The 22,266-nt window shown below is 41.6% G+C and overlaps 1 protein-coding gene across 2 annotated transcripts; it reads left to right on the top strand.

Annotated features, from left to right (window-relative positions):
• Window positions 1–230: 230 nt before the first annotated feature.
• ARPC1A (actin related protein 2/3 complex subunit 1A) lies at window positions 231–20,417 on the top strand. Of its 2 annotated transcripts, none has more exons than XM_065411513.1 (10): window positions 231–391; window positions 3,991–4,055; window positions 4,757–4,861; window positions 7,658–7,880; window positions 10,549–10,656; window positions 13,840–14,052; window positions 15,427–15,502; window positions 15,704–15,897; window positions 16,999–17,089; window positions 20,051–20,417. In XM_065411513.1, the coding sequence occupies exons 2-10, from the start codon at window positions 3,992–3,994 to the stop codon at window positions 20,087–20,089; spliced, it is 1,113 nt and encodes a 370-aa protein (XP_065267585.1). In that variant the 5' UTR covers window positions 231–391; window position 3,991; the 3' UTR covers window positions 20,090–20,417. The 2 variants fall into 2 exon arrangements, with proteins under 2 accessions (XP_065267585.1, XP_065267584.1); XM_065411512.1 differs by having other exon boundaries at window positions 3,950–4,055.
• The last annotated feature ends 1,849 nt before the right edge of the window (window positions 20,418–22,266 follow it).

The raw sequence follows: 22,266 nt of genomic DNA, 5'->3' as shown, positions 1-22,266 counted from the left end.
AGGACGATCACTGCGCATGTACAGCTCTCCCCTTCAAGCTGGCGACACTGCGCATGCTCCACCCTATCGCCTCCTCTCCCCCCCCCCGGCATTGTGTAAGAAGAGCTCTCGCCTCAACACGCTTCAGATCTAAGCGCAGGCGCAGACTGAGGAGCAGCTCCCGGCTCGTGCGCAGGCGTAGGGGCAGGAACTCACCCCGCCCCGATTCTGTGCGCAGGCGCAGTGAGAGGAGCGGCTCCCGGCCCGTGCGCAGACTCCGAGGCTGTTTCCTGGATCGCTTGTCAGTGCCGGGCCCCGCCGGCCGCTCCCTCTCCCGCCGCCCGGAGCGGAGTCGCGTTGACTGACCAGAGTCCGCGAGTCCCGCTCCGCTGCCTCCTCCCCTCCCCCCCAGGTAAGTGCCGGGTCCGCGGCCAGGCTCATCCCGCGTCCGCCTGGGGACCCCGGGCCCTTCATCCCCCCCTCGGAGTGGGCTCGGCCCTTCCTGGGCCCCTCCCCTCAGCGGGTGGGGGGTACCTGGGCCCCGCCCCCTTCCCTCACGCCGGGGGGCGGGAACCCCTCCCCCCATTCTCCGTGCGGCGGCGGGAAAGGGGGGTGTCCGGCTCTTCCTCAAACCTGGGGGGGGGGTGAGAGCAGCCCCTCACCCACCGCTGGGTGGGGCAGGGCACTGACCTGTTCCCGCGTCCCCGCCTGGGGCTGGTCCCTCCTTCCCAATGGCGTGCGGGGCTAGCCCTGCCGCCTCCTCCCCACCCCCACCCATCTGGGGCGAGGGGTTCCAGATCTCCGGCCACCTGTGCCGAGAGCAGCGGGAGGCAGCGGCCCGCCAGAGCCCAGCTCGCTCAGAGCCCCTCCTGCCAGCCCGTGCCCCGGTAGTGACAGCCTGGGTCAGGGGCACAACCCGTCGGAAACAGCGTCTCTGTTTATAACGCGGACTGCATCCTGGGTCGGTAGCCCTGGCTGTAAGCTGTTAGCCCCGCGAGAGAGCAATCCTGACCGATTTGGAGGGGATGACTAGCAGGAGGCAGTGAACTGCAGACACTTCCCTTCCAGATGATTGATGTGATCTGAAAGGAGGTCGATGGGGGTTAAGAAAGTCTCTCTCTTTTTAGCGCTCTATCTGGATTCGGAGGCAGTATTCCTGCTATGTGTGTGTTGGGGATAGCCCTGTAACATATGTAACCTGGCTTGGTTAGGGAATGACAGCAACCTAACACCCTTTCCTCACCCCATTATCTCCCTCCCCTCCCCACCACCCCTGAAAAAGGAAGCTGGTACTGTACAAAAAGATAAAAATCCCATCTTGATTCTGGAAAGCAAGGATTATTACTTTGCAGTTGTAAATTAATTAGATACATTAGGCCAAGTACCTAGATAAAAAGGTTAACTGGGGTAATATATTTCCTGTGGGGGATTCTCAGATTGGGCTGACAGGGAAGGTTGAAGATATTGGTGGTTGAGAACTGCACTGAATACCACCTATCAGTAATATCAAAGGGCCATGGATTAGTGTCTTTATCCTGCAATGAGCTGTTTGGTGATTAGGAAGAGTATGACTAAAAATTGTATTGAGGTTTTTTTGACTCTCTTAAAAAGGAAGGTTTCAGAGTAGCAGCCGTGTTAGTCTGTATCCGCAAAAATAACAGGAGTTAAAAAGGAAGGTTAGGAAAAGGATAGTGTAGTTATCAAATGTGTGGGTGAGAGGTATTAATTTTTGAGAATATCTGTCTGCAGCATTGCTCTGTAGTGGTTAGTTGGTCCTCCAAAACAGAATACTGTCACTTTATACAGGTGAAGGGAGATCTAATGTCCGTCTTATGAATACGATTATTGCACTAGAGAAACCCAGTCATTTGGAAAGAATGCATGATACCTTCTATCTAGATTCACTGAATGGGCATTTTAGGTTAATACTGGATATGGGGGAATCTTTCTAAGGTGAACTAGAGCTGTTTTCATGTACGAGCATCTATTTTTGATACCAGCTTACTGTTTAGTCTGAAGCTTAGAAGTAAATTCTGTGGACTAGATGTTATAAAGACAGGAATATGTCCCCAACATGTAGCGCATGTGTGGGAAAGTAGCAGGATTGTGTTAGAAACCGTGTTTTGAAATAACTATATGCTTTGGTTTTGGAAAATTGTCTACATTTTATTTCTGAAAGAGAGTAGAAAGGGCTGAGCCATCCTTGTTGGTGAAACAGCTCTTCAATTTTTCCTGTATATGGAAATTTACTGCGACTGACTGTTGGCGTGCACTAAAACAAGAAGATGATAAAAAGAAGTTGCAAACCTTTTGCTTAGATTAACAAATGGAATCTCAAATCATGGCTGTCCCAGGTCAGAGATAACTCAAACCCCTTTTAATTAAGGAAACGATGATGACATAACACTTTGGTAGGACTGGATAAAACCTCTCCAATAATAGTTACCCATATTTTGGTAAATCAAAGGAATTAGAAGAACAAGCAATGAGGTGTCAGTTTAAAATTATATCACCTTGACCTTAGTTAAAAGTTTAAATACTGTTTTTCTCAAAATGTACTTTCAGAAGAAGTACACTGATATATAATTGTATTTGTTTCCTTAAGTGTAAGGTAACGACGTGGAGGCAGTACTTAAGTTTTAAAAAAAAAAGTCTCCAAAAATATTTGTGGTGTTGGAATGCTGTATCATTTGTTAAACTACTGTGATTCCATTTGCTAAATTCAGTAAGGAGTTGCTCATCTTCCATTCACTCCTGAGTTTCTGTTGGGTTCTGTTCATTTCCTGTTTGCATCTGAATTCCTACCTTGCCTTGCAATCTCCACCCTCTGCTAACATGGCCATACTTGGGTATGTTGTAATTTCAGATTATAATGGGTGTGAGTGTTTTAGAATGACATCACTATGGGTTTTTTTTTTCCTTTTAGATGCATGTAGGAAAAAAGCTTTCTCCTGGACTATTATAAATTGATCCTTGGATATGAAATTTAGTAGGAATATGTGTGGGAATTGGCAAATACAAATTATATATATTGAGCTGTATGTAGTTTGATGACTACAGGTGCTTTTAAACTGCTGCGGTGTTATCTTCCACCCATTTATGCTGCAGCGTCTTTATACTTTTGACAGCTGTGCATGTGGAATGTATAAAGTCTCAGATTGTACTGTATTATACGGTTGTGTGGTTACTCACTAATACAACTTCGGTTGCAGAACCCAGTGGCATCTGTATTAATGCAGTTACAAATTATGGAATACTAAGCTTTTTTAAAATAAATTGTATATTTACAGATTAGAATATTTTATGCTGTCGTTTTAGTGTTCAGTTTTCATGAAAAATTCTGTAATCCAAAAATTTATAGCTAATTAGAAGTAATTTCTTTTTGGGATTAATGAAGTGAATAATTTTATCACATAACAAATGTGTCAGTACACTGTAATTAAGTTTCAGTGGAATGTTCGTGTTAATATTAAAATGACACATTCAACTTTAAAAAAAAAAATATTCCTGGAATCGTCTTAATGCTTCCTTTGAGCCTTGATATTGCAGGGGACTTCGATCAGTTTATTGAAATATCCATCTAAATAGAGAAAGCTTTTTTAAAAAAAACACCATTCTGTAACTCTGTAGAATTATTTAGGTTTGTTAGAAGACTTTTCATAAGTCAGGGAAAGCCTGTCTCGCTCTTACGTGTGAAGAAACATTAAGAAGTGATAATTTGCGATTAGCTGTATTAAGAATGAGAAGTCAAAATAAGTCTGCATACCATGGTGAATGGGTGCTTTATAAATTCATGAGGTAGCAAAGGTAACCTTTATAGGCATCTATACTCTTGTTGAACTAGTTATGATGATGTGTAAATAAGCTATAGTATTTGACTCAAACAGCCCTAGTAAGTAATGTCTAAGACTATAGCTTTATGTAATTATCTAATTTAAAATGTTGATTTTTCAACTCTTATTCCTTTCAGCTTTTTCACTGTTTAAAACACTAAAAATATCCTTTATTCAGAATGTCTCTACATCAGTTTTTATTAGAACCAATCACCTGCCATGCCTGGAACAGAGATCGTACTCGTAAGTACCATATTAACTATCTTTTCCCCTTTGATTGGTATTTTGTACATGCTACAGAACCATATACTTATAGAAAGGTGACCCAGAACTTTGAAAAGGAGAAAACAATCCAGTACAGCAACAATTACAAGATCATATCAGGTACCTAGTGTGCCTCACTGAGCGCTCCCCTAAAAACTACAAAACATGCTGCAATAGTGATAGTCTTCAAAATTCCGTACTAGGTCATTGGGCATACGGGAAACTAGAGTCTTAGAAGTGTTTATCTGCGGTGCCCAAAAGCAAAAACTAGAGATTTAAGTGGGCACCATCACTTGCAACATGACTTCCTGTTACCCTCACTCTTAACCCTCTTTTCCATGCCCCAAATCCAGCCTTTTTTGTACCCTAGTTTCTCCCCACCCATTTTGGATTATAACCTTCAGAATCTATTTTCTTCTTTGGAGACTGTTGAATACTAAACATCATACAGTTCTAAAGTTCTTCACAGCTTCTCCAGATAAGAAATGCCCTACAATGCATTCTGGACTTTGGGAATAAGTCTCTTTAGTCCAGACTCTGCATTCCCAATGAGATTGTACCCACCGGTGTACACATTTTGAAACTGAAAAATACAGATTTGATTTGGAAAGATATGCTGTTCTAAAGCTTTTGTCATAAAAAATAATCTCACATACTAATGGATTAATTCCCTTTGCCAGAGATTGCCATTAGCCCTAATAACCATGAAGTTCACATCTATAAGAAGAGTGGGAACCAGTGGGTAAAAGCTCATGAGCTGAAGGAACACAATGGACACATTACAGGTAAGTGAATATGCTGAATCTGATAACATAGTTATAGAAAGTGATTCAACCTGCTTTTAAGAAGTAGTCTGACAAACAGTAAGAAATCTGTAAGTGATGAATAGATGATCCAGTCTTTTTATAGGTCGGCACTCACTTAATGCAGCAAAGCTCTCCATGTTCCTGGATCACATAAAGCAAATGTGGGGAAGCAAAGCATTGATTTCCAAACACTTTCATTGAGTAGCTACCATACTAAAGTTCAAGGCTGTAAAAAGTAGTAGTATCCTGTTCCTGTGACCTTTTAAAAAAAATTCTTTAGTGAGCTAGCAAGAATATTTTTTTTCAACTTTTCAAATAAGCCAATTTTGTCATGATTTTTCTCTGGTCATACTTTGCATTCATCTTAATTGCTAGTTTTAGTAAGCAAACATCAGCAAGTATATATGACTCTGCTATACTGGTATGTGGCTTTTGATATCTATAGATATATTTTCTGGGGATTAAATAAGCAGTTTATGTTTAAGCAGGTTGGCATCAGTTAATCTCTTCCTTTCTCCTCTTTGATATGCTTGTAATACAGTGTCTTTGTGTAAAGAGCAGTGGGTTGCCATTCTAAACCCTGGTGATGGAACAGGGTCTTCAGGACTTTGTTTTACAAGGTAAAACATGAAAAGGAAGATAATGCAAAACAGTTTTACCAAAGGTCCTTTGTATTCTGGGGAAGGCTAGAGCTCATTTCTACAGCAAGGTCTTGGTTTTTGTGCCAGAATAGAAATTCTGCAGCAGCTGAGATTAATTTTAAATTGGGGTTTTAATTATAACATTAATATAACAGTACAGTATTATTTAAATATTAAATCCAGTTTATCTTAATTTGTGTTTGCATTTACACTTTGTACTGTCTCATACTTCTGTATTGACAATTCAGTTTTGTATTAAAGTTTTCAGTGAGGGAAAACTAGATGTTGTGGGTTTTGGTGGCTGGATAGCAGGAAGTTGAGGATTTTGCCATCCAGGGAGATGTGGTAGAGGTTTACAGTGCTCACTTTTAAGTTACCATGTTTTGGTTTCAGAGTTAACACTCATTGGAGATAAATCGTACTGTTCACATCTGTGAGTTATTGTTTCAGGCTGTCTGCAGATTCAGGAAGACATACCACTGCATTGGTTTTACTCATTTTATATTTTAACACCTTCTTTGCAACCATAATGGCTAGAAACCTTTGTTAACTAAAGCTTAGATACTGATGCACAATTCTGGGGTAAGTTCTACTTGTGTGAATTCTTGGAATTCATGGGTCTCTGGCTTTAACACAGAAGCTTAGTTAATATAATTTTCAGGATCCAAAATTAAAATATAGAAATGGTAAGATTGCCAAAACATGAGTCACCCAGGTATAGTGTAGAAAATAGGATTGTCCTGCATTAGCCTTTTAAACAAAATTACTTGGGAAACTAGTGAAAATTAGCATTTCCCCTGTCCACCAGTATTGTGTGCTGATATCAGCCCACTAATGGAGAGAAGCCTCTGCTTGTACTACAGGGTTTTGTGGGAACTTCACCAAACTTACCTGCACCTCGTTGGCAAGCGCACAGCAGTTTGCACTCTTTCATGCTGACCTAACCACATAGCCTGGTTGAGTGTACAAAAGACTTGTCATTCCCAAAGGTGTTGCTCAGCATTTTAGTTGCACCTGTTGCCACTAGCAACATTTGGGTGTTCGTTACAGAAGTCAATGTTGCATACCACTGCCACTTGAGAATGCTGGGTGCTATGCAGCGTTTAAAGCTTACCAAAGTCTTGACACTTGCAGTATTTTAACATTAAGAAACCTGTTTTTATAGTAGGCCAGAAATGAATTGTAGAATAAACATTGCATCTAAAAATATTAGGCATCAGATTCTGCCATATTTTTCTACTTTAATTCTATTTTTGTATCTTTCACGCTGGTGTTTTTTTTTTTGTTTTTTTTTTTTTTTTAATCAGCATGCTTGAAGAATTTTTTTTTAGTACTAGAGTAGTGCTGTTAAGGAAGGTCTAAATATATTTTTGTGGCAGGGAGAGACTAATGATAGCAGACTGACTCAAAAAGAAAGATGCTGAGTAAAAAGATAGGCAATAACTCTGCTCTGAATATTTCCAGTTGAAAACATCCATCATTGCATAGGAAGGATGGAAAGCTGTGGCAAGCTTGTCAAAGGGATTTCTTATACTATTTTTTTCCTGACATTTATTCGCTTCTTTGCATTGATACTGATTTATTTTTGGCTGATGGCACAGCTTAAGTAGGCATGACACAGACATATGTATTGTATTCCTACATAAAAACTGATAGCTTTGTTCTTTCTAACATTTCTAAAAACTACTACTGTCTGAAGTTTTAGACTATGACCGTGTAGCTTGGCAGCAGCAAAGTCAACAACTCTGCTAGAAGTTTGGGCGAAGTTTTGGAAGTACTGCTTCTTTAGCTATTGAAGTAATAAGCCTCTTGCAGAAATCAGAGTTGGGGATCCAGAAGAGGGAGGGGGTGGAGGAAGAGGGCGGTAGCCATTCTACTACAAGTGGGCGAGCTTTCAAAGCAGTCTTCCTTATCACACAGTCTATGTTCCAATAATCTATCAGAGGGATTTGGAGAGGGAAGTCAGGAGCAGTAAAGGTTTACAATGGTGATTGAATGAATGGTGGTGAAGACATCATTGGCATCTATCTTCATGGCAAAGGGCAGTAGCTGATGTCTCGGTTCTGGGTTGCTGTACAGTAAACAGGATTCACAAGAAAGAAAATGTGATATTAATAGAAGGTCTAAATTGCAGGTATTGATTGGGCTCCCAAGAGTGACCGCATTGTAACTTGTGGTGCAGACCGTAATGCCTACGTCTGGAGTCAGAAAGACGGCGTGTGGAAGCCAACTCTAGTGATTCTGAGAATTAATCGCGCGGCCACCTTTGTGAAGTGGTCTCCTTTGGAGAATAAATTTGCCGTAGGAAGTGGAGCTCGACTCATATCTGTGTGCTACTTTGAGTCTGAAAATGATTGGTGAGCAGTTTAAACTTGATGATTTCCATTAAGGCAAATCCATGAGGCAGTACATTGTCTTGTTTCTGTATTCCATAGTGTGTTTTAAAATGCAGTTAATGGACCATAGATGTGCTTTAATTGCTGAGTTTTTCTTTTTTATTGAGATTTTCTTAGAGTTTCAAAGCTGTAAAGGGTACATGTTATGCATGTGATTTAATCATGCAGTTCTCATTAATATTAATAGGTAGCTAAATCCTTGGACAGTACCCTGAAAATGTATTTCTAACACTTACAGTAGAACCTCAGAGCTACGAACACCTCGGGAATGAGTCGTTCGTAACTCCAAAATGTTTGTAACTCTGAACAAAACGTTATGGTTGTTCTTTGAAAAGCTTACAACTGAACATTGATTTAATGCAGCTTTGAAACTTTATTATGTAGAAGAAAAATGCTGCTTTTAACCATCTTAATTTAAATTAAACAAGCACAGAAACAGTTTCCTTACCTTGTCAAATCTTTTTTTTAAACTTCCCTTTTTTTTTTAAGTAGTTTACATTTAACACAGTATTGTACTGTATTTGCTTTTTTTTATTTGTTTCTGCTGCTGACTGCATACTTCTGGTTCCAAATGAGGTGTGTTTGACTGGTCAGTTTGCAATTCTGGTGTTCGTAATTCTGAGGTTTTACTGTATGTCTATTTAGACCTTTATTTTCATACTCCACTACCTGATTTCTGGCAAGTTTAATGGATTTTCTCAAATATTTGGTGTTCTTACTTCTCCTACCTCTTTCAAAAGTGCCTGAATTTCTTTTATAACTAACCATTGCCTGGGATTTTGCTCATTTACCAAACAGGTTTTTTGGTGTAATAATAGTTTTTGTTGTAGACACACAAACCAACTCAATACTAATTCACCAAGATTCTGAAGTTGTTTGGGTAAATATTGTATAGAGCTTCAGAAATCAAGCCCCATATCTCACAAACATGAAATAAAATGGTCATGGCGCTGCTCGGGTTTGGCCCAGTTACCCTTCATCATCATGGGGTGTAGGGGAAGGTGTCTTGGCTAAATTTGAGTGAATGGCACCGTGGCCTGGCCCAGAAAGGGGAACTGAACCCATGTGATGAGCCATCACTGCAGGGTGATTGCAGGGCAGGCTCTCTATGCAAACACCCCCCCACCCCCACCTCCAGGTCCAACCCCCTGGTATGGGTAAAACAAAATAACCTGAAATTCCCCAAAAAGAAACTATAAAAAATAAAAAGAATTTCACAGGTTTCTAGTCATATACCATCTGAAACAACCATTCAAAAGAAATGTATTGCATAAGCAAAGAACTTAATTTAATAAATCTCTTCTGTTTGGTGTGTAAAGAAACAAGTGGTCTACCAGACACTCAGAAATGGAATGGGTGACCATACTTGAACCTGACAGCATCAAGCAATATATAACCATTAACATTTCCATGTCTCTTACAAGCTCTGTGAGACACATACTACTTTTCATTAGCATTTATATACTATGCCAAAGCCACAGCATTTGGGCGGGCCAGAAGACGTTGCATTTTAAGATAGATTTACAAACATGGACTGAATGGTACCTCGTCCTTATTTGCGTAATCCTCCATGTTTAGAGTGTCTTTTTTTTCTCCGTTACAAGCTAAGAACTTGCACCCAAGTCACAATATTTAGATGGAAAAAACTTTGTTTTGCTATTGCTGTTATCTGTGGCTTAAATGTGGCATTTAATTGATCTGTATTTTATAACCTTCTGAATAACCTGTGAAAATTTCCGTGCAATATGAGTTTGTATAACTTTCATAAATTTTACCATAAAATATAAAGAACAGAAAAGTTATAAGCTGCAGAAAACACTTTAAACATGCATTCAGAATGTTGTACTAAGAAAATAATACTGCTCAACTCTATATTGTGATTCAGCAATGTTCTCTTGTTCTTGGGCATATAAAAGGGGAAATTTACTACATCAAAATCAAGTTAATGAACTCAAGGTCAGAGTAGTGGTCAATTTGGTATATTAAAGTGTTTCTAAAAATTGATTTCAAAAGGGCATAGGACCCAAATGCGTATCTGCTCAGAATAGTAGCTTCTTTATTTTAATTGTTGATGCCTGGCTGACAGAGCTCACAGCCACTTGAGATTCATGAATTGTATTGGAGGTTTTGCAGTCATCAGTATTTTCTGAAATGAATTTACAAAATCTCGACTAGATGGAGTAAGGTAGAAGAAAGGAGCAAAAAGAGAATAACTAGTTGAATTCTTCTCTAAAAAGTTCAGCTGGTCAGTGTCTCAAAAACCTACATAGCGCTAACTGAAAAGTAAAGAGAATACACATATCTGATAGAATACAGGTGTATATTACAAGTGTTGCATTTTAATGTACTGTCACTGTGGAGTAATAGAGGGCTGGAGTTCCATGATGTCTAGAACCATTTCTTTTCTGGTGAGAATTTAGAGGCAGATTTAACAGTAATGATGATTGAATGGGCCATGTGTACTTCAGTCTCCTCGTCCTTTACACATCAGTTCTGTTGCAAAGTTGGAATGTTTCCAGTCACTTGCACTGAGATTTGATGCATTGGAGTCATATACTGCAGGATATTTGGTGCTTTAATGGTAAGCAAATGGTTCTCAATAAATAAGTTTTATTTCCTGTTATTTTAGGTGGGTGAGCAAACACATTAAAAAGCCTATTCGCTCCACTGTCCTAAGTCTGGACTGGCACCCCAATAATGTCTTGCTGGCTGCTGGATCCTGTGACTTCAAATGCAGGTGAGAGTAAATAAAGCATTTGCAAGTTGATTTGTGTTACTGATTTAAATCAGTAAGTATGTGCTAATCCTACGTACACTGTCAAAATAGCAACCTGTCACGTACTAATGTATTTATTTAGAAAAATAAAATATAGCCTTGAAAGACTATTGAATCTATGCCACTACACATGTATACAGGACTTTATATTTTAGCATGTATCCACTAAAAAGTCAGTGTTACTTTCATAAAGCAGTGTTTACTTATACTGCGTCAGCTGTGCAGGTACCTGATGGTCAGCTCCATGCAGCTCCTAATATGAAATCAAAGCCTGTCAAGCACCATCTTTTATCTGAAACAGACCTTTGGCCATTGTTAGCATGAGGTTGGAAGACTTGGCAGCTGCTTAGTGCAGATAGATCCCTGCCCCCGGCACAGCATCCCATTATAGGCCCAGATAGGTAATTTTCTACATGGTGATTTCACTGTATTCTTTTTATGATTATTATTTTAAACACTTTTACTTTGCACAATAGTGAGAATTTCCCTTCCTTCTGCTACAGGGGAAGTATTCAGACTTAAAAATAAAGTCTGTGTATTCAAAATGGCTACTAGAATAAATGCTAGGCCCAAACATTACATTCCCTAGTCTAAAATGAGGTGTAAATCTGAAGTCTAGAGCATTTGGTCATTTGATATCTCATGGCACTTTTCACATGAGGAGAGGTGTTCTGACCAAATCCCAGTTTGTTTAAATTGGATAGGGTATACATCTTCACTTCCTGCCCTAAACAGTTGACTTTTGTAAAGTGTTTTCACCCCTCCAGAAGAGACTGCATGTGAGTTGTGTGTGAAAGGTTCCTTCTGTATATGTTATTAAAGCACTTTGCGACCCTGTGAGATGAAAGGTGCTATTTAAATGAGAGTTGTTTTTTATATTAATGTCAGTTTCCTTGGACTTGTAACTTTTTTGTCCTAGTATTTTTTTCTAACACCTCTTCTGTGGAGAGGATCTCATGTGAGGTTTTTCTTTTGACTGCTCCTGAGAAGCTGGAACTGATTACCTTATAATGCCTTGTTGTGTCTAATCATCCCTTATTGAAGAATCTTATTGAAGATATGGGTAGGCAAGAAATTACCAAACATAGGTTGAATCAACTTCCCAGGATTTCCTTAGAACAGAACAATGATTCATGGAAGATTAATATTCTTGTTTCATGTACTTCCTGCTGGAAAACTTGTTCTGCCCGGCATTTCATTCCTCTGGAAATGGTCCATTCTGAAATGTGTATCTTGCTATTAAAATATTTAGGAGGCATTTATTATTTAAAGTTTGCATTGCAGGATGGACCATTTAATACCAATTACAACTCTGATCAGAGAGAGGAACAGGTCTTTATGTAGGTGCATCGGAGGAAGAAGTGTCCATCTCAATTCACATTTCCAGGTCTCGTACTTTTATTGTCTGCGAATAACCTATTTCTGAATGTTAGGAGAACTGTCTTTCTCTGCTGAAGGGTGAATACAGATCTCGGGAATTCTGTTTCCAGGCGAATGTTCAGTTATATACTAGAGTTATAAAGACTACTGGGCTTTTAGCACATCTGCACCGATAGCTGGTTCTGAAAAGTTATTAAATGCCAAAATCAGTAGTAGCAAGCAGTACATCACTTCAGCAAGCAGGAGACATGCTGATAAAAATCCAGGGCAAGAGGTGCTGCTAGTTGATAGTTATTTAATAGGATTTAAGATGGCTGGCCTTGATAATCCATAGGGCCTCTTCCTTTAACTTTCTCTCTCTCTTAGAGTATAGGTACGAGCACTATGTAGGGTTGGTTTTTATACTGTAGCTGGAGCAGTGTCACTGGAAATAAAGGCCATATTCTAGTGCTCTTTGAATGTGGAGACTTTCAAGCATAGAGATGGCTTTAGTTCTAAAATTGAATGGTTCAGAAAGAAATCTCAGCAAATGAAAGGCTTTCTTCAATCATCAGTCACCTCCCAGTCTTCTTGCTACTTGGGACTGATTTATTCTTGCCTTGTATCAAAGACTCTGCTGCTTTTAACATATGATGTCTTATTTCCATATATTAAGTGAGCTGTCCTTCTGGATTCTTGTAAAGGGCTCTTAAATTTAAACCTACCAACAACACACAGTCCTTCCGCCAACTTCTGTTTTAAACTGACAAGGCTGATTGAACTCATGTTTACAATTTAGAATTCTCTGGTAGCCATATTAACATAGCTGCACTTAAGGCCTTTTTTCTGTTCTATATTTGTCGGCTTTACTGAAGACGTGTGTGTTCTTCAAAGCGTATGTTGAACAATGTGCCACACACACACATGCAGAGTTTAAAAAATATTACCATAAGCTCACTTTAAAAAAAAATAAAAAAAAATTCCTCTTCATTTTTGACCTTGAGCATGATCATTTGATCACGGCTATTGTTATACTGAAATGTTTCATTATTTGTACTATGGTGTGGTTCAAATGGAAGAACTCTCTTGCTCAGTGGATTAACTGCTGCTATTAATCCTATGCCTGTGACATCATAATAACTTCCATGGTAGCAGTTATGCCATATTGTGCCACCCCTGAATCTCACAAAAAGAACCTATGATTATAGGGGGAAGACTTTTTATTTAACACATTTTCATAAATAGCAGTGCTGGGAAAAGAGATGCAGAAAAATAGTGACGGTTTAATATGTTTTGATGCACTCTTCCAGCAGTTAGTCTGAATGTGACAGTCTCTCTTACCCATTCTCTAGATTGAGATTTGGAATCTTTGTAAGGATTTGTGTTAGCTGGCTGTTACATATTGCACTTCTCAGATTCTCTCTGAACTTTGATTGCCAGGGTTGTTAGTGCTGTGAAAGGAAGAAACAAAAATCTTAATGCAATAGAGAATTTTTGTAAGGGCAGTATACATTTCCATAGCCAGCCTCTGGCAAAAAGGAAAGAGACAGAAGGTTGCATTTGCGATAAGAAGACTGTGTACGTTTTATGCATAATGCTGCTGAGTGCTGATGTTTTCCCACAGCACACAGAAGTCTGCTGTCAAAGGAAGCTCAAAAAATGGCACCTTAGCATGGCACAATTAATGTAGCGTCTGTCCTGGTGAATCTAACGTGAGATTTTTATGCAGTTAAAGTGTCTGGTTTTCTTTCCATTATCATTTTGGTGTTTTTTTTTTATTTGCAGAGTGTTTTCTGCTTACATTAAGGAAGTGGATGAAAAGCCAGCCAGCACACCATGGGGCTCAAAGATGCCCTTTGGGCAGCTGATGTCAGAATTTGGTGGTCCTGGAAGTGGCGGATGGGTGCACAGCGTCAGTTTTTCTGCCAGTGGTAACCGCCTAGCCTGGGTCAGCCATGATAGTACTGTGTCAGTTGCTGATGCCTCAAAAAATATGATGTAAGTATTTTCTTTTTGTTGTCTGTGTATTTATTAACCCTGCGATACGAGAAGGGAAGGGCAAGCATGGCACGTGGAATGTTGTTTGCAACAAGGAAGAACAAAGCTGGTATTTCCAGAAGTGTTGTGTCCAGCTCTGTCAGTTATGCTGTGGGGTACAAGCAGTCCATTTAAAGTTTAGAAGACTTGTGTCTATTCAGATTGGCTGTTGGGAAGTTTGGATAAATAAAACCAATCTGGAGTAAATTAATGGTTTTTGAAAAAAACATTTTGTTTTTTAAACGAACAGTGTGTTTAGTTCTGCTATTAGGAAACTACATTCTCCTGTGGAATAGCTATAGGAGACTTCTGTGAGAGCATGTCCAGTTCTTTTACATCTAGTCCCTGATTTGATCGTGTTAACTAGGGACTGGAGAATAAACTGTTTGTTTATTCCATGAAATCTCAATTCCACACCTGTCCTCTTCACCATCTTACCTGTTGCAAGGTTTTAAATTATATCCTCCAACCATGGTAGAAATATTTCACTACCCTCCTGTAGTGCCCCCGCCTCTCTTCTCTTGGGAATGGGGAGAGGTGACGTTGTTCCAGGGATGTGGGGAGAGGAGAGGGCCATCTGAGTACAGCTGTGTTTAATTGTAACACACACAGATCTGGGGAGAAATGCAGAATGTATACTTAGCTAGAGAGATCAGTAAATAATACAGATGATCTAGGGCCATCTTTGAAATCCTGGCCTGTTCATTAATTTCCTTGGTATTGTTGTAATAACTTGAATGATGAGATCATTTAGTATTGATATAAATGCCCAGCTATTGTGTCTTAAAAGGATGCAGCCAAGTACTTTAAGTACTGGAGTGTTTTACATTATTTTTGTAACCTTCTAGAGACCTAACTTTTTGTCTTACCAAGCAGAAAAGGCCCAAATTGGTAAATATCAGTAATGCTGGAATGTGTAATCTTTTTAAATGTGTGTCACCACTTGTGTACAGAATGCTCTATAAGGTCAGCATATAGCCAGGAATAGTTTTCTGGTTAATGGCGCCCTCTACTGCCTGCTCAGCAGCCCAGTATAAAATATTGTAGGATTTTTATAAACATTGACTATTGTCTCTCCCTTAATTTCTTGGGGACATGCCACAGGATTTAAAATAAAAATAGATTTCACAGGGCATTTGCACTAAACTATAATTACTTTCATGTAAGTCACAATCTACTTGGGTCACTTGAAGGCACCATATTATAGTAATTGGGCTATACTAGCTTTTGTACTAGTAGCGCTGTCTGAGAATGGGCCCTTTTGTCATATTCTGTTGAAACAAAAGATAAGAGGTTTCAGTGAGGCCCTTCTTTAACAATTGTTCTTGTGTTTAGGGTTTCACAGCTGAAAACAGAGTACCTCCCATTCCTGAGTGTGTCATTTGTCTCTGAGAACAGCGTTGTGGCAGCTGTAAGTGTCCCTTCTTTCCTCTTGTAGAATGTTGTAGTGCTTCAGTGAGAGGATAACACACACATTGTGAAGTTAGTCAATAATAAAATACCTCTTCAGAAGCACCAGCATGAGCTGTTCTGCAGCCGAGTGAGGTATAAAAAGCAAAGGTGCTGCTCCTAATTAGCTAATTTTTTTTGCCTTGATGATGTCTTGTTGCAGGGCCATGATTGCTGCCCAATGCTCTTTAACTGTGATGACCGTGGCTCGCTGACCTTCGTTTCCAAACTAGACATTCCAAAGCAGAGCATCCAGCGTAATATTTCTGCCATGGAACGCTTCCGCAACATGGACAAGAGAGCCACTACAGAGGATCGTAACACTACTTTGGAGACACTGCATCAAAACAGCATCACGTGAGTGCCACCGCGCTCAGGACATGTGACAAGGAGAGCTCCCTTGCACCTTATGTATTGCAGGACATATCTGAGACCCTTCAACCTTGGATTTGCCATATCAGAAAACTTACCCTTTCACTGACAGTTGCTTATTCCTGGTGTTTCATAGAAAGGCAAGAATGCCTTGCCCCAGGGACCTAGCCAATTTAGCAGTTTTGTGCATAGATGTTAGCTATTGGAAAGGGAGACATGGAATTCCTTCCTGACCCCTTGGGATGTTGTCTGATACCCTGAATAAGGAGATTTAATTGCTCCCATTTTGTTTGGAACCTGATAAAAGATAATAATTAACATTGATAGTTACACATGTGTATCTCCCTTTGCTTCTGGGTAAAGTCATATTTAATGTGTTCCATCATTCAGACCTGAACAGACACTGTGTAACTAGGACTTGATACTGTAAGTGGGTCCAGGAACACTTACCAAAGCCACTAAATCCAGTGAGCAGAATTCACCTGAAAAACTAATTCTCCTTTCACCCTCACATTTAAAAAATTATTTCAGTATTTATTACTGTTCTGGAATGAGTGAATACAAGTTAATCATGTGAGATGTTCCTGTTTGCCCCAGTACTCCATGTGCACAAAATACACTAACACTTCTAAAGTAAAGTTGGTCCCTCTTTAAATTATAAGCTTTTTATAATAGTGCTGGATGACCTTCCTTGTCTGCCTTGGAGGCTGCCTCCCAAGTTCTTACATTGGCAGAAATACTTCACCATTCTTACTCCTTGAAGATGCATGAGGTGGGGTTGTGTTTTGAAATCTTTACTTGATAGCACAGCTAATGAAAGATGGAGGGTTTTCAAGCAGACTCTCCAGCATCCTCCAAATATGATGCTTGCTTTATTCTTTCTCAAGTGGCATACTGAAAATCAGGCAGAAGGTACAAATTACAATCATGTCACTCTCTTCCTTTGGGAGAATAGGGATTGAACCTTCTGGAGTTCTTACAAAGCCAGTAATATCCAGTGCTTTAAAGTCTACTCAACCATGTCTCCACTACTTGTGGCTCTCTGGTATTCTTAGCTCTCTTACAGCTGTCACTCTCTGTTTTCAGCCAAGTGTCTATTTATGAGGTAGACAAGCGAGATTGTCGCAAGTTCTGCACCACTGGCATTGATGGAGCAATGACCATCTGGGATTTCAAGGTATGCATTTACTACTTTGCTTATGAGTAAGGCTAAGATTATGTCATGGAAGTCACGGAATCTGTGACTTCCAGAGACCTCCGTGACATTTTTCTGCTTCAGCCCCTGGGCTGCAGGGCTGGAGCTGTCAACCAGAGGATGCTAGAGATCTCAGCTGTGGGGCCACCGCATCTCCCAGCCAGCATGCAGGGGCAGCCCTTCTCCTCCCCCCCCCCCCCCCCCGCCGCCGCCGCCGCCAGTGTTCCCTCTAATTTTTCCCACCCATGTGCGGAGAATTTTGTTAGTGTCAACACTTCGTATTGGTGCACATAACAAAATTCATGTGGTGGGGGTGGGGCCAAGTGGTTTGGAGTGTGGGAGGGGGCTCAGGGCTGGGGCAGAGGGTTGGGGTGCAGGGGCGTGAGGGCTCTGGCTGGAGGTGTGGGCTCTGGGGTGAGGCCGGGGATGAGGGGCTCAGGGCTGGTGCAGGGGGTGTGTGCTCTGGGGGTGTGTGCTCTGGGATGGGGCAGAGGGTTGGGTGCAGAGGGTGAGGGCTCTGGGGTGGGGCTGCGGATGAGGGGTTTGGGGTGCAGGAGGGTGCTCCGGGGCTGCGGCGGGGAGAGAGGACTCCCCCCTCCAAGCCCAGGTGCTGCTGTAGGGGGGAGAGTGCTGGGGGGGGGGGGGGGGGGAAGGCACCTTTCCCCACCACAGGAGCTCTGGGGCTGCAGGATAGGCACGCCAGCCCTGGGCGGGGAGGATCACCCCAGCCGTGCCTGATTCTGGGCAGCTTTGGCTGTAGCTGTGTCCGGGCTGCTCCGGGGTGGGCCAGTCCGCGCCCTGGGGGCCAACCCGGGCCGCTCCAGCTGCGTGCCCCAGCAGGTCCAGGCGCCCCAGCCCCAGCAGGTCCGGGCCACAGGCTGAGTTGGGGCTGGGGGAGGGGCCCCCCAGCAGGTCCAGGTCCAGGCCCCCCAGCAGGTCCAGGCGCCCCAGCCCCAGCAGGTCCGGGCCACAGGCTGAGTTGGGGCTGGGGGAGGGGCGCCCCAGCAGGTCCCTGGGCGGGTTCCCTGAGTGCCTGCGCAGCGCTAAGTAGGCTGTTGCGTGGCCGCGCAGCTTACAGGGAACTTAGGCCCCCGCAGCTCCCAGCTGCTGGCCTGGAGCTTCAAGCCACTGTGGGGGGGCCCCGGAGCTTGTAGCCGCTGCAGGCAGCTGCTGGCCCTGGAGTTCTGAGCTGCGGCGGGGGTTCCCGGAGTGCCCAGCTCCAGCAGGTGGCGGGGCCCCCTCAGCTCTCAGCTGCCACCGGGAGATCCCATCCGTGAAGGGCAGCCCCCGGAGCTCCCAGCCACCACAGGCAGCAGGGCCACTGCAGCTCCCAGCTGCTCTGAGCAGCAGGGGTGGGTGCTGGCTCCCCTGGTCCCCATTTTGTGTCCGCTCTTTTTAGTAAAGGTCAGGGGCAGGTCACAGACTTCTGTGAATTTTTGTTTATTGCCCATCACCTGTCCGTGATTTTTACTAAAAATAACCATGACAAAATCTTAGCCTTACTTGTGAACTGTCTGTGATTTGTTAATCTCTGGGCATTGGAACCTGGGATTCAGCCCTAATGTAAATTGTATTGGCATTAGGGAATCTAGAGTCTGGATAATTAGGACTCTTAGTGAACTCTTTAGAGAGGACAGATCCAAGACTCAACGTAATCAGATGCATTTGCTTAGCAGATGGTACTAATCCAGACTAATTTTTTAATGGGATCACTCAGGTCCCTGTAGGAATCTTGTTAATCCTCTTCTTCCTCCGCCAATCCCCTTTTTTTTTTTTTTAAGCCACAACCATGCTGGCTCAGGAGACCAGAATCATCACTGGAGCAATGAAAGGGACTCTGGCACAGATCTACAAAGGTATTTAGGCTTATAACTTCCATTGAAATCAGTGGAAGTTAGGAGCCTAAATATCTTTGTAGATCTGGGCCACTGTTATTATCTTTCTCCATCCTCTAGGGACTGAGCTTACTGTCTTGGCAGGACCCAGGGTCTTCAGAGACTTTCTTGACTATTTTTTTTTTTAAAGTAGCAAAAAAGCGTCTAAAGTGAGGTCCAAAATGCATGGAAGCTCAAACAAAAAACCTAAATGGATTTAAATGTTTAAATGATTCTAGGCTGACTTTTTACTGGATTCATCTTGATGTCAAAACAGACTAGGTCATTCACCCTGCAAACTAGGATTCATAGTTTAAAATTCCAGCAAAAGACTACTGTTTGACACTCCTATGGCAGGGTGCCCTACTTGGTGCTTTAAAAAAAACCCAACCATAATTGGGATATATCTAGGATCTAAGGATCCATCTTTGTGAAAGCCTACACGGGCCCTATTCTGTATGCAAAGTCTCTCTCAGAATTTCCTCCAGACCAGATTGTATGTGTTGCTGCACATTGGCCAGCAGGTGTCTCTGTAGACCCCCCGACTTTTCTGTTGAGCTGTGGAATACAGTAGAACCTCAGAGTTACGAACACCTCAGGAATGGAGGTTGTTTGTAACTCTGAACAAAACGTTATGGTTGTTCTTTCAAACGTTTACAACTGAACATTGACTTAATACAGCTTTAAATTTTACGATGCAGAAGTGTTCCCTTTATTTTTTTAGTAGTTTGTTTAACACAGTACTGCACTGTATTTGTTTTTTTTATTTTATTTTTTTCGTCTCTGCTGCTGCCTGATTGTGTACTTCTGGTTCCGAATGAGGTGTGTGGTTGACCAGTCAGTTCGTAACTCTGAGGTTCTACTGTACACAATTTTTGCAAGAGAACTGTTGGTTGCTTTATAATCTGGTAGCATGTACCAGCCCCAACCAGTGTTGGGGCCAAGTTAGAGAGCTGGACCTGTCTCATGTTTCATCTGTTTTGTTCTATCACTTAGTTTTGCTGTAGGAGTTGACTATGTTCCATACAAGATACTGTAGTAGTTACTGATAAATGTTTTCTCTCTCAAGACTTTAGAGTCTTCTATCCAAGGTCTACGAATCATGTAAAGATGGATCTCCATTATCTAGCATGACAGACTGCTTGACAGCATGCAGCTCCAGCCTCCACACAGACCTGAAAAGGGATGAGTAAGCTGGATCATTTGGAAGCACTGAGAAGATATGGCTTGGCAGATTTTCTTTTAAATACATACTTGGTGAAATGTGTTGGTTTCAAAATCAGCTGTGATTGTCTCTTTCGTTTTGATTGGTTGTTTCATTCCATTCTTTACCAAAGCTGCTCCGTTAGTAGTATATTGCAGGAAGTTATGGATCACTAACTTAAAAGGGGAATTTTATGTAAATTGTCTGCTAGAAATAAAAGATACAGAATGTGTTTGTAGTTTGGTTCCTTGTTAATGATGATCTAATCAGTAGTGAGTGCATGGGAAAGGAAAAAACCTTTAATGTGTCCTTCTATATCAAGAGGAGGAAGTTCGTCTTCTCAGCTAAAAGCTCTTTACAATCTCAAGAGTGAGGGTAAATCCAACCAGACTTCTTCTGAAGGAAGAGCCTGGTCATGGAAAGCTGTAATGATGAGGGAGACTTGTCTCAATGATTATTTCCAGAGTGATTAGTCCTCTCTGCTTTAGCAGTTCACCGTCTAATAGTAGCAAATTAAAACTGAAAGTCCTCTCATTATCAGCTCAGACTTGGTTCGCTAAAGGCAAATTAAATGACCAGGATTATCTGTAATGCTTTGAGGCTTGCACGGAGCACCTCCTCAAATAGCATTAGCTCAAAGTATCTATGATATGGGATGGAGACGGCATACTGGAATTGAAGCATCATTAATGCTGAGCTAGAGTCTAGTAGGACAAGTGAGACAATGACCTTCTAGGCATGGCGTATAACATTCTACTTTATTATGACTGCTGGAGGAGTGCAGCTTGTTTAGCAGCACAGAGAGCACAGACCAGCTTCTCCAGAGACGTAAAAAGTAATGGTGGACCGGTCAGACTTGCTGGAGTTCATTTCTGACCCCCTGATAACTCTCAGAAGCAGTTATGAATAACTTTGTGCATACGGCCATGTAAGGTGACTGTTGAATCTTACTGCATGCCTTGAGGTCGGCAGTGCATTACAGGGGATTATCTGGCTAAGGGCAGTTTGCATTGTGTCTCAGGTTTGAGTGTTGCATTTTAAACACAAGAAATGAAGGGGGGGGGGGGAAACCATTGGCTATATTTACCACTTCCTCTGAAACCAGCATGTAACTTGATACACTTCTTATTGCTCCCCTTTGGTTTGAAAAGAAGGGTGAGAGGGAACCCACAAGGCATTGGGTCTCTCGTGCATGTCTAAAAAACAAGCTACCCGCAACTCCAAGACGCATCTTTTTTCAGGTAAGGTGTCTGTGAAACACAGAAAAATGATTATTTTCCAATTCCTCTTGTTTCTGGTTTCCAGGAGTGTGGGGAGGGAAGTCAACATTTTGCAGTTTTTCCTTCATCTCAAGAGCATAGAATCAGTGGGGCTGAAATGAACCTCTCATTCACCATCTAGTGCAATGATCTGCAAAGTACTGTGACTGATTTCATCCGTAATAATACAGGGCATTTCCTTGTATGTTCCATGTGAGGCTGTGTGTGCTTGAAACAGTAGTGAATTAAACCTCTTAGGCTGCTATTGCATAGGTATTATCTCCCTCCCTGTTTCAGACCTAGGAAAATATCCCCCTGGCTAAAACCTGTCACCAGAAGCTATTAGAGACATTAAGATAGTGATGGAGTCAGGGAATGTCATGAATAAGAAACTGTTTTTGAAACAGTTTAGGATTCCAAACATGGCAAAAATGTAACAATGGAATGTCCCAAGGTTCTATATTTGGACCAGAGTTACATATATTAATCATCTGGAAAAGGGGGGGAGCCAGTCAGATGAGTTATTTTGGCTCCTCAAAGCTAGAGAAGACTGAGAAACTCCGGAGGAACCTTTTTTTAGCCTGGTGCATGGAGGCAGCACCATCTCTACATTCATTATTGCTATATACCCTGTAGAGGAATATTTGAACTACGACTACATATTGCTGGGACCTAAGTTAACTGAAACAACTCAGAAAAAAGAATTAAGCATCACTGTAAGGAGAGCCCTGTTCAGGGGTAGACTAGTGCCAGTCAAAAATAATAATCAGGTAGGAATAGGATAGAAAATAGAACTATTACACATCATAATGGAATGTCTCA

The sequence above is a fragment of the Emys orbicularis genome, chromosome 10 (genome assembly GCF_028017835.1).
Source record: "Emys orbicularis isolate rEmyOrb1 chromosome 10, rEmyOrb1.hap1, whole genome shotgun sequence".
Lineage (NCBI taxonomy): Eukaryota > Metazoa > Chordata > Testudines > Emydidae > Emys > Emys orbicularis.
The sequence above is the reverse complement of the archived record's forward strand: the minus strand, read 5'-3'. Positions and strand labels throughout refer to the sequence as shown.